At 38.4% G+C, this 13316-nt stretch overlaps 1 protein-coding gene across 2 annotated transcripts in view; it reads left to right on the plus strand.

The window, feature by feature from the left end:
* Positions 1-13316, plus strand: part of UGGT1 (UDP-glucose glycoprotein glucosyltransferase 1) — a 114625-nt gene that overhangs the window by 3895 nt on the left and 97414 nt on the right. For both annotated transcript variants that reach the window (XM_088831064.1, XM_088831067.1), the window contains exons 2-5: positions 933-1068; positions 5543-5625; positions 8319-8449; positions 12351-12463. In XM_088831064.1, coding sequence (XP_088687190.1) covers positions 933-1068; positions 5543-5625; positions 8319-8449; positions 12351-12463 — 463 coding nt within the window. The remainder of the gene's footprint in view (positions 1-932; positions 1069-5542; positions 5626-8318; positions 8450-12350; positions 12464-13316) is intronic.

The raw sequence follows: 13316 nt of genomic DNA on the forward strand, positions 1-13316 counted from the left end.
CTTGCCTGGAGAATCCCAGGGATGGGGGAACCTGGTGGGCTGCTGTCTATGGGGTCGCACAGAGTCGGACACGACTGAAGTGACTTAGCAGCAGCAGCAGCAGTCTTTATTAATGTTGATTTTTAAAAATAAAATCTGTTTATAAATGGGGCTTCCCTGGTGGCTGAGGGTAAAGAATCTACCTACGATGCAAAAGACAGGGGTTCGATCCCTGGGTCAGGAAGAGTCTCTGAAGAAGGAAATGGCAACCCACTTCAATATTCTTGCCTGGGAAGTATCATGGATAGAGAGCCTGGCGGACTCTGCGGGGTCGCAAGAGACAGACACAACTTAGCGACTGAACCACTACACGTTTATAAATGGGATGTTCATATTAATTTTTTTGTTTCCCAAGAAGCCAACAGTGCCTGAACTTCAGACTCTTTTAAAAGCAACTTTTTGGGCTTCCCTGGTTGCTCAGTGGTGAAGAATTCTCCTGCCAGTGTAGGAGACATGGGTTTGATCCCAGGTCTGGAGGATCCCACATGCCACGGAGCAACTTAGCTGGCGCACCACAGCTGTTGAGCCTGTGCTTTAGAGCCTGGCAACCACAACCACTGAGCCTCCATGCTGCAGCTGCTGAAGCCCACATGCCCTTGAGCCCTTGTTCCACAGCAAGAGAAGCCTACGCGATGAGAGGCTAACATCTCTGTATGGTATAGGCACCCAGGAGATGAAGTGCCGCCTTTGTAGAAAAGAGTGTAACGAACTACACACCTTTAGTTGTGTGTCAGTAATCAACTAACATCTATTGACTATAGATAGTATGTGCTGTTATATTTTGGAAACATTTTTATTTCTGTCACAGTCATGTTATTTTGTGTCTCTTAAGTATTAAGATTCAGGTTTAAACATTGCCTTGTAGAAAAATCTTTTTTTTTTTTCCTTTCCAGGACTTTGCTGTAAAATGGGCCTTCTGACTATGCTTACTGGACTATGGCTGTTTTCCTCAGTTAAGGCAGATTCAAAAGCCATTACAACCTCTCTTACAACAAAATGGTTTTCCACTCCATTGTTATTAGAAGCCAGGTAAGAAGACATGTTTTTTCCTTTCACGTGTTAAGTGAAAATGTAGGCTCGTGGGAGCTTTTAGGGAGTGGGATTCTCATTATGCATCTAGTAAGAGCCCCATGCAGCGTGCCCCGTGCTGCGCGCCCTTCACAGGCTGATGGAACACAGACTCTGTCGGCAGGCTAGGACTGCACTGATGACAGATCCTCAGGGGCTCCTTTAGACAGGTATACTGAGTTGGTTAAGTTGTTATGGTGTCTTCCAGGAAGAGTGTAAACATGCTAATAAGGGAAGAGAGTGTTGTACTTAAAGGAAAATTTCTGTTTATTTGGACAGGGTGCTAATAAGGGGTGTTTAATACAAGAAAGATGAGAGAGCTTGTTGAGGTGCGGGTGGAGGGCATACCCCTCCTGAGAACTTGGAAGGAGACAGATCCCAGATAACAGAGTGCAGGGGGGAGCTGAGAAAGTGGCCACTTCTTATCTGATGTTAGCTTCTCCAAAATCAGAATGCAGTTGATCAAGTTGTTATCTTACAATTAAAATTGGTAGCATCTTTCACTCTTAGCATTTTATAAAACAATGATATGTCTTAAAATTGACAGTTGTCTTTGGGCAACATTTCCTGAAACATACTGGACCCTAGTCTCCTACCCTGTCTACCTGGGGCTTCAAGAAACTCTGGAAGACTGGTTCTTGCCTGTTTGCCTTATGCCCCATGCAGCCATTTCTACTTCTGCTGTGTTCCTGGGGTCTTGGTGCAGAAAATGAGTTTCAAAGGCCTAGGCTTTGAAGGGATTTAGAGTGTAGTGAATATGAAGTAAGTCACACCAAGTTTCCCACCGTTATCTCTCAAACTGGAAGAGATGCTTTGGTCTGGGGAGTATGGAAGAAAATGAAAGTTGAAGGAAACTTGACAACACTTCAGTGAACCGCAAGGAGTTAGTAGACAGACTGTAGAAACCATATGTATGTTTTTAGGGGAAAAAAAACATGCATCTCAATTTCTCAGTAAAGAAGATTGCCCAAACTTGGGAATAAAAAAAAAAAAGAAAATGTCTTAAAATTGATAAAATAAAATATAGTCGATGATTTCTTGGAAGATTTTATAAACCAAATATACTTTTTAGTAAATGTTTGTTATATAAGTATAACCAGATACCTGTCTTTTAGTCAGTTTTTTTGTTTATACAGGGAAACTTATTTTTATTGTATCTCAAATGACATATAGCTAGGACCTATAGCGAATCTTTCTAAAGCCTACGTTTAGGTAGGTGAATGATAAACATTTAGTAATTTTAGAATTTGATAGAGCTGGAAATTTGAACAGTTCATCAGTTAACTTTGTGGTCTATCTTTGTGACCTTCAACTTAGAATTTTATCTTCTCACATCTTTCCTTAATCCCTAGAAAGATGTGAACAAAGTGTTGACAGTGTACCTCCTAAGGAAGAGCCTCCTTTGTATTGAGGAGAGGCCGGTAGGAACATGGGACATGCAGGAGCTGGTCTTGACTTGCTGAGGAGCCTTCCAACTTTCTGCCAGACAGACTTTCTCCCATCACTTCTCCATGCCTCCCTCTCCTCAGCAATTAAAGGGCGACAGAAACAAACCCCAGGCCCTAACAACCCCTGCTGCCCACCCCACCAGACCCCACTGCTTATGTGTCACAGTGATGTTACAATAACTAGTTAGATAAATAGGCCGAGCCCCTTGTTAGATCTTGGGTGTTTGTAGCAGTGAAGTGTGAAGGCATGTGAGGTCCGTGACTGCCTGGGCTAGGACTCTTAGAACTAACTGAATGTTTTTTCTTCCTTTCTGCTCATCTTATTTTGGATGATTTATCTGGTGTCAGCCTCAGTCATTGAGATTTACTACCGCTTTACAAATAAGCTTGTGTAGCTATCTTTAATAGGTGTTTTAAGGTGTTCTGCTTAATGTTCATAACTGGGTTACACCCCAGTACTCTCAACTTTCACTAACAAACTTGCTGGTGTTTGTGTATTTTCTTAGAAGACTCTTATAGCATATACTTACGGACTTTTGAGAGAGTATGTGCAAATTGTCAGCCTTAATTGATCAGTTTTTTTCAGTTCTTTGATTTCAGTGGAGTGAGTATTATAAACTGTTTCCTTCACCCCAGTTTATCCATAACAAACATAGCCCCTTTTCATGATATCCTGGCCATTTGCCATTTGGGTTCACTATTTCAGTTTTCCTTTGTGGCTATTCACAGATAGTTTGCTAGGGTAATGGGATGGGTAGACAACTCAAAAACATTCTGTGCTTGTTTGAAACCACTCCATATTCACCTCCATAGCTGTCTGAGGCCACCATCCTTCCCTCCCACATCCACAGCAGACGTTGATGGTAGGTCACAGCACGTTCATGATGGGAGGCTGAAGGGTCAGCTATCTCTCCATACATCGAGGCATGCAGTTAACACAGATATTTTGCTTTCCTTGCTTCTGGCCCTTAGGGACTGAAAATATTCCTGTGTGTATTTTTAGATTGGACCTAATCTAAATGAATTCTAGATGCTAATGAAGGGTTTGTAGCTTTCTGATTGTCCATCAATATTTAATTGAAGTGGAGCCCTGAATATGTTTTGAGCAGCTATAGTTACTAACAGAAACGTTGTATAAATAAAGTTCTGTTATTAAAATTGAAGCAATCATATATTGAATGCGCAAATATTATAATGGCCTGAGAATGCAGCTTGATAGATTTGCATGATTGAGACTGGAATGTAAATTCCAGATTTTTCTTTTACTGACTCTGTGCCCTTAAGAAAGTTAATATATTTGTAAGTGGAGAAAATGTTATATATGATGTGCTGTCTGTCTACCTGTCACCCAGTTTTAGCGATTATCAACTCAAGTCCAGTAACCATCAGTATCACCACCCTCCTACCTTCTCCCACTAAGACATTGTAAAGCAAATCCCAGACACCGTAGAATTTCATCTGTAAAACTTGATGTTTTACTCAGTGGAATACATATCAGAAGCTAAAAAACAATTTAGAGCAAAATGCAAACAAATTGAAGCATACTATACGCAAATGGCAGCATTCCCTTTAATAGTATCTTGTACTGTTCTTATCTTCCATGGCTTAGCTCAGTGGATCTGGTAATTAATTTTCTTAAGACTGTTTGACACTTAGACATTGTAAGACTTATTTATGCATTGGGGTGAGAAAGAATGGATGTTTATGTTTTCCTGTAATTATATGAAAAGTATATATTTATGTGCATATGGCCTTTGTAATAGGGTCTTAGCTTAAGTGAACCCTTGTCTCACAACTAATGAGTGTATTACTTCTCCCCCTTCTGCTCACTTATCTTGTGAATGCTGCTTTAATTCATGAATTTAGCATTTATTTACACATCATAATCTGTCTTAATACCTGTAAGACATTAATAGACTGTAAGCTATTATAAGATGTGTGTGATGTCTGTGTCAGTTACTTGAAAGCCTAGAAAAATGCCACACTCAAGGAGGCACTAAATAATTTAATACATTATTATAATGGGTATTTTCAGAAACCTATTTTTAGAGAAGCTGTGCATTACCAGGAAATGTTTCTTATTTTTCCCATATTTCTGTGTCTAGCTGTGGAGTAGAGTGAGAGTTGTACATCCCAGTGTTGACAAGTAATGGGAAAGTCTTCCTTTGGCTAGGTAAGCTGAGATCCAGATCTGTAGTTTGCTCTAAGACAGGGAAAGACCACCTGGCTTGCAGGAGAAGATAACCGATTTATGTGAATCATTCAATGAGTACCTGCTTTTTCTTCTCGGGATTTTAAAGGCCCTTGAACGAAGGGAAGTGTAGAATAGCCATTATTTTATTTTAGGTCGGCATAGTAAAATCAAGGAAAAAATTAAGATGGCATTAAGTCCTAAGACCTGATTTTATTAAATCAGTGCTAACTTTAAAATTTGATGGCCTTTAAAGTTTGGATTTATGGATGTAAAGAGACTGCAACATGCTGCCCTCAGTCTCCTGGAAATGTTTCTAGGATTCATGTTTTCCTCAGGAGAACCTTAGGCGAAACTTATTTTTTTGTTCTTTGTAAGTCTTTCAGAAAATGAGTGAGCAGAACTAGTACTAGAATTATAAATTCCTAATTCTGCTTCTACTACTGACAGCATTTTCACAAATGAGATTTCATAACCTTTCTTTATATTGGGACTTCCCTGTTGTTACAACATTTCTATTATTCTAGGATTCTTAAGGAATACCCATGAAGCTATTAAGTGAATAAACTATGAAGCTAATTATTAATAACTAATAAGCTAGTAAGATTTGCCTAAAATTAGAAAATATTTTATTGAAATATATTACATATATTCATATATAATATATATTATCAAAACCAAGCTTTGGACATTTGGAAACTTAAAAGCTTATTTTTACTCTCCTTAGTAATATAACTTATATTGGAAGATTTTTATTAAGTTGTTTTATTTCTGATATTTCCCCCTTTTCTCTCAGTGAGTTTTTAGCAGAAGACAGTCAAGAGAAATTTTGGGATTTTGTAGAAGCCAGTCAAAATATCGGATCATCAGATCATCACGGTAAAATAGAAGCAGATGCTTCTTTGACTTTGGTGTATGGGAATATATTAGAAATTTGGTCTCTTTCAGAGTATGGTGGCATGGCAATTAATGAAAAACATTTTTATCTTTAGTGAGTAGAATTATCATGGCAACCAGCAGAGCCAACACAAACTAGTAATTATTTTTTAAAAAGTTTACGACTTTGGCAGTAAGAATTGCCTTTGATTCCCCCTCCTTGTTTTTTGTTCTTTTGTGTTGAAAGTGCTGTGTAAATATTTTGCAGAAGTCAAATTCATTTAGAATCATTTAACATCTACATAATAACCATCAGATTTGATTCACTTTCTTTTGTTGTGAACTAATTACTCAACTGATCTGTTAAGTTTCTTCTCATTGAGTACCATCCAAAATGTTTTCCATTATGCATGCCAGCCACTCACAACTAGAGTTTCAAGGTGTCAAATTAATGTAAACTGTATCACTTGTTTAGTTTTTGATGAGCTTTCACAAACATTTTCTAATTCAATGTAAACTATATAGAATATGGACATTAATAGTCAAAGATGCTGATGTATGAGTAGTTAAAACCTTGAATATTGCATTGACAGGCATAAGTCCTTGTTGAAGTGAAAGTGTGTAAACATTATAAATATGTGACTGCTGTTAATGTTTGAATTGATTTTTAACTTTATGATTTAAAAAATTAGAGCATATTTAAAAAGTGAAGTCTAAATCTTTTTTTGCAGTTTAAATGCGTAAAAGTTTTGAACAACTATCTGTAAGCTTTAGTTAAATAATTTAGAGTCAACTAGAATTGTTCAAGTAACCAAAAAAATAATTTTAGTTTAAAATTTCATAAAACAAATTTATCAAAGTGAGTTTTATAGTGAAATTTGAACTCTGACAGTTAAAATGAAATTTCTTCAGTATAAATGCTAGTGTGTTTTTGGTTTAAGTTAGAGTATGAATTCTTGGAAGTGACCATAAAAGTATATTAAACACTTTATTTGAAATATTATTTGTAGTCCTACTACCCAAAGATAGTCACTTTTAACACTCTGGCAACATTTCCTTGTGGCTCAGACGGTAAAGCGTCTGCCTACAATGCAGAAGACCTGGGTTCAATCCCTGGGTTGGGAAGATCTCTGGAGAAGGAAATGGCAATCCTCTCCAGTATTCTTGCCTGGAAAATCCCATGGACAGAGGAACCTGGTAGGCTACAGTTCATGGGGTCTCAAAGAGTCGGGCACCACTGAGCAACTTCACAAAACATTTTAAGACATTTCTTTCTGATCTCTTTTTGTACTTTGAAGGTGCTAACGTCATACGGAAACTTTTACATTTTGCTTTTTAAAATGTTAGATATTTTTCTTAAATTTTTCAAAAATAGATAATAGTAGTTTAAAAGTCAAAGCTTCACATACGTGAAACTATCATAATATTGTTAATCAACTATACTTCATTATAAAGTAAAATTTTAGAAGAAAAACCAAAGCTATATAAAAGGCTATACACAGAAAAATCTTGTTCCTTCTGTTTCTCTTGACTTTTTATAACCATTTAAAATTAATTTGTTTAGCCTTCAGTATTTTTTTTTGTTTGTTTTTTTGTTTTTTTTTTACAACTATTGAGTTGACCAAAAATTCATTCAGGTTTTTCCATACTGTTTTACAGAAAAACCTGAATAACCTTTTTGGCCAATCCAATACATAAGTATGTATTCTTATTTTTTATTCTTTCTAACAGTAAGAAAAAATAGTGTACTAAATATATTGTTTTGTACCTTGTGATTTTCATTTAATATATCCTAGGGATTTTTTTATACTGCTACATGTATTTTTCCCCAGATAATTTGTTTCAATTGTTTGTTTTAATGCGTCTCCCCAAACCATAGTTTCATTAGCATCCTTTAATATCTTGTACTTCCTCACTACATTGCTCAGTCTTGTTGGGTTACTTGAATAGATAACCTGTGCCAGGGGACACAAAGACACATCATAGTTTGTGTGTGTAGGGGTTCAGAGATTATTGGGGGGTAGTTAGTGATTGAGTAGACGATATGCTAAGTGAGAGAGGTAAGCAAAGAAATGTGGGAGCAAAGGAGAGAGGAACGTGACTGAGGTGTGGGAGTAGGGGCTGGGACTGCCTCTGTGGGGTAGGTGCTCTCATAAACTGAGTTCTTCCTGGGGAAGAAGTTGGGAGTTAGTCATCCAGCTCAGTCCAGGGAGAGGGAATAGTGAAAAAAGGATTGAAGAGAGGAAGAGTCCAATTGCACAGTATACTCTAAGTAATTCTAAGCATTTGACAACAGCCCAGGACAGTATGCTTTGCTTCCACGGTGGCTCAGGAGGTTAAAGAGTTCTCCTGCAATGTAGTAGACCCGAGTTTGATCCCTGAGTCAGAAAGATTCCCTGGAGAAGGGAGTGGTTACCCACTCCAGTGTTCTTGTCTGGAGAATCCCATGGATAGAGGAACCTCAAGGACTGTAGTCCATGGGGTCACAAAGAGTCAGACAGGACTAATTAACACTTTCACTTTACAAGACAGTATAGTGGTAACATTGTACAGTCATATGCTTTTGTAACACATAGCTTTCTACTTTAACTATCAATCATATGCTTTTGTAACTCATAGCTTTATACTTTATGAACTACCTTCTTTGGACACCTGTAGTCATATAGAACTATTTTGGTTGATATTCTCCCTGACAGGTACTGATTATTCCTATTATCATGCAATATTGGAAGCTGCATTTCAGTTTCTGTCACCACTGCAGCAGAATTTGTTGAAATTTTGTCTGTCTCTTCGCTCCTACTCAGCTACAATACAAGCCTTCCAGCAGGTGAGTTCAGTGCTTCCATGTGACAGTATTTTTTTTAGGGGTTGTGTAACATGATTGGATATATTGTAGTTGTCCTGTCATTGTGTTACAGCTCTACCTTTTCTACCTGAAATTTTCTAGGATTTATGGTTTGTTTGTAAATAATAAGCAAAACTGAAGATGTTAAATCTTCAAATAACATATTATAAAAAAGGTCCATCTAGTCAAAGTTATGGTTTTTCCAATGGTCACATATGGATGTGAGAGTTGGACTATAAAGAAAGCTGAACACCGAAGAATTGATGCTTTTGAACTGTGGTGTTGGAGAAGACTCTTGAGAGTCCCTTGGACTGCAAGGAGATCCAACCAGTTCATCCTAAAGGAGATCAGTCCTAGGTGTTCATTGGAGGGACTGATGTTGAAGCTGAAACTCCAATACTTTGGCTACCTGATGTAAAGAGCTGACTCATTTGAAAAGATCCTGATGCTGGGAAAGATTGAGGGCAGGAGGAGAAGGGGACGACAGAGGATGAGGTAGTTGGATGGCATTACCGACTCAATGGACATGAGTTTGGGTGGACTCTGGGAGTTGGTGATGGACAGGGAGGCCTGGCGTGCTGAAGTTCATGGCGTTGCAAAGAGTCGGACACGACTGAGCGACTGAACTGAACTGAATTTGCACTTATTGTCATTAAAGGAAAAAAATGCCTCCGCAAAAAACCTGAAACTACAGACTTCATTTATATAGCACAGCTGAAGAGAGAGATGCAGTTTTGCTAAACCAATTAACCCCGAGGGTGATCACAGTCTGTAGATCACAGGAGAACAGCAGATAGGAAATGTGAAGAAATATTACAGGGCTATAGTCAGGATAAGCTAGAATGTGAAAGACTTTATGGCAAAATGATCTGATTTTATCAACAAATACATTAAAAAGAAAAGAAAAGAGGGAAGGAGGAACTTCAAGGGAAACTTAAAAATGTGTCACCTTAATGTAATGTGTGCATCTTCCTGGATTTTGAGTTGAACAAACTTGTGAAAAAATAGAGAGCAAGAGAAACAAAGCTGTTTGTACACTGGTTCTATGTTTAATGTAAAAGAAATGCTAATTTTAAAACCATTTTTTAATTGTGAGATGAAACTGGTATAGACAGCAGCTCACAAGAAATGTACAGTGTGATGCATTATGATGAAGTGAACAGTTTTGTGATTTTCACCCAGGTCACGAAATTGAGCTTAGCTTGGCACCATGGAAGCCCTGCATGCATGTGCTGTGTCCCCACCACAGCTGACTTTTGCCCTTCAAAAGGAGTCGCTTTCTTCTTTTGGAATCATTTGCTGTTTTCTTTTAAAAAAATAATTTCATTGCCCAAGAGTGCCTCTCCATCTAATATAGTTTAGTTTTCTCAGTTTTGTTACAAATTTATTCATTTTTTGGGGAGTGTGTTCTCTTAATTTATAGGTTCTCCCTCCATCCCGTTCTTTTCTGTTGAGGAACTCACACAGTTTGCCCCATACATTTTTTTTTTTGGCCACACCAGGTGGCTTCCAGGGGATCTTTGTTAAAGCAGGGATTGTACCTGGGCCCTGGCAGTGCAAGTGTTGAGTCCTAACCACTGGACTCCCATGGAATTCCATATATCGTTATCATTGCAGAATTTTTCTTGTAAGGCTAAGAGTGTTATTCTGTTCTTCCCCCTCCTCTTTTCTTACAGTAGCTTTGTATGGCGTTTGACACTGAGACTTTCTCTGCTCAATTTGGTGTGAAATTTGTTTTCTTTAACTTCGCTGGTTCCCTATCCCGTTGATTTTATGTTATGTTACAATATGGTGACTTTAAAAAACGGTAGCTTGCTTGTTGAAATTTCCTGACTCTGTTCCCTTCTTCAGCTTTTATTTGGACTTTTTTCTTTTATTGTCTCTTATTTCTGTCCTACTCAAGTATTATTCTACCCTCTAAAGTTTCTCCTTTGCGTGGGGCCCTTCCCTGGAAGGGGGTCCTTGCTTGTGAGTTCCACGTTCACAGAGGTCAGACTGCCATGTGCTTACCTAATATTAGCCTGAACAAAGCCAGTTGGTCCATCATACTTGCCAGTGAAAACCTGTTAGCTGTTTCAGGGTTTTCTTATTCTCAGAATCATTAGAATCTCTGCAGTTTCCCTATGCTTCCATGACCTCTGATAACTGCAGGTCTTTTTGCATTTTATATCATGGAGATTTCCTTCCCCCCGGTTTTGTCATAGATGTGGTGCATTGGTTTCTGTTTTCATTTTTGCTCTAATGAGGGCACTTGACAAGACAGAAAAACTATGCTGCCAGTGGCCATCAATATGGAACTGTATGTTCCATACAGTTTATTTTAGTTGTTTATTTTAAAGCTTGAGATCATGTTTATTTTATTTTTGGCCGTGGTGGGCCTTCCTTGCTGCATGCGGGCTTTCTCTGGTTGCGGCGAGCAGGGGCTGCTGTTAGTTGCGGTGCGAGGGCTTCTCACTCCAGTGGCCCTTTTGTGGAGCATGGTCTCTAGGGTGCGTGGGATAAAGTAGTTGCAACTCACGGGCTCTAGAGCACTGGATGAGTGGTTGTGGTGCCTGGGCTTAGTTGCTCCGTGGCATGTGGGATTGTTCTGGACTAGGGATTGAACTGGTGTCCCTTGCATTGCAAGGCAGATTCTTAACCACTGGAACATCCCAGAAACCCTGTATTACTTGTTAAAAGTGATAATTGGTGGTATGTTTTTTAAAAAAATCTCTGTGTTTTGGGGGTTCCGTGATGGTCTAGAGGTTAGGTCTTTGGGCTTTTACTGCCATGGCTCAGGTTTAATCTCTGTTAGGTGAACTGAGATTCTGCAAGCCACGTGTGGAGTGGTGTGGCCAAAAAAACTAAATGAATAATTTTTGTGTTTTATTGAGAGATACTGAAACATGCACGAAATGTTATTTGGAGAGCATATCAAAATGATCCAATGAAGTATGGTAGGAAAGTGGAGGAAATAAGATTTGGCCGTAAATTGATAATTACTGAAATACTCATCATGGGTACATGGGAGTTTATTGTACTATTCTTTCTTTTTACAAATAGAAGTTTGGAAGTTTTGTAATAACTTTAAAAAAAGACAAAGAATGTAATGAAAAGTTTTAATGTTAATTTTTCATAGCAAGCTTTCCATTTCTGCCCCCTTTTCTTAATTATTTGTATTCCAGCCACAGAAAAGAACATTCAATATGAATGTATTGCATGAGTGACATCCGTGCATATAGCAGTGCTTGTCATCATGTCCTTTATTTTTCCCATTTCTTTAGACTCATGCATCTCGGTGTGCCTCTCATTAAGGTTGTGGGTGGACCTGTGTTGTAGTGCCTGGGCGTTAGTACATTTTACTCTGAACATACCCCGTAACTCATTCAACCTTTCTTTTAAATATCTTACTGTGCTCCTTGGGTGATTTTGCCCCTCCATATATACTCTTTTTTAGGTCCTGTTGGTTTTTTAGATGCAGTGTCATTCTTCCTGTTTCAGGGAGGGGCTTTGCATTAATCTGCATATTATACTCAAGACTGCATTGTTAGAGTTTGACAACTACAGCTGACATTTGTAAGCTTAGTTTTCTGCAAGGTACATATTCTATTCCCTGGATAGCTTTTGATGTCTTCTAAGATAGAATTTTAAAGTTCTGTTTTTGGAATAATAATAACACCTACTTCGTGGAGTGATATTGGGAGGAGCTAGGTGAACTAGTATAATAAGGAAAGTAGTGAAGCGTAGAGCTCTTACTCCTGTCCCATAATAAATGTTCAGTAGATGTTACCTTTGTTTTCACTGATGTTTTATTATCATTTTATTACCTGTTTAGAATATTCATTTTTTATTTTGTCTTTGGTTAGAAATTATTTTTAAAAATGTCTTATATCTTAAATGACAGATAGCAGCTGATGAACCGCCACCAGAAGGATGTAATTCATTTTTTTCAGTGCATGGAAAGAAGACTTGTGATTTTAATACCCTTGAGACTCTTCTACTAACAGCTTCTGAAAGGTACATTTGTGTTTATTTAAGTGTCATGCATTCATTGTGCATTCTTCTGATTTTTCTTCTGGGTTTTGTAGTTTGTAAATATAGTGGTTTAGAATATGGATTCTGGAACCTGACTGACTAGATTTAAATCCCAACTCCATCACTTAAAATAGTTTTGCCTACTTAAGCAAATTATATAACCTTTCTTTCCTCATCTTGTTTCAAAATAGAGATAATAAGAGTACTTACTGTTATTTAGTAATGACTATATAGGATGTGAGAGTTGGACTGTGAAGAAAGCTGATCGCCGAAGAATCAATGCTTTTGAACTGTGGTGTTGGAGAAGACTCTTGAGAGTCCCTTATACTGCAAGGAGATCCAACCAGTCCATTCTAAAGGAGATCAATCCTGGGTGTTCATTGGAAGGACTGATGCTAAAGCTGAAACTGCAATACTTTGGCCACCTCATGCGACGAGTTGACTCACTGGAAAAGACTCTGATGCTGGGAAGGGTTGGGGGTGGGAGGAGAAGGGGACAACCGAGAAGTAGATGGCTGGATGGCATCAATGACTCTGTGGACATGAGTTTGAGTGAGCTCCGGGAGTTGGTGATGGACAGGGAGGCCTGGCGTGCTGTGATTCATGGGGTCGTGGAGAGTCGGACACGACTGAGCGACTGAACTGAACTGATATCAGAGAGGTTACATAGGCTTTTTCATCAGCTTAGTAAAGAATACGGAGAAGGCAATGGCAAGCCACTCCAGTACTCTTGCCTAGAAAATCCCATGGATGGAGGAGCCTGGTAGGCTGCAGTCTGTGGGGTCGCTAAGGGTCAGACACGACTGAGTGACCTCACTTTCACTTTTAACTTTCA

Source organism: Moschus berezovskii, chromosome 2 (genome assembly GCF_049115385.1).
Source record: "Moschus berezovskii isolate FMDL1 chromosome 2, NW_MosBer_1.0, whole genome shotgun sequence".
NCBI classification, from domain to species: domain Eukaryota; kingdom Metazoa; phylum Chordata; class Mammalia; order Artiodactyla; family Moschidae; genus Moschus; species Moschus berezovskii.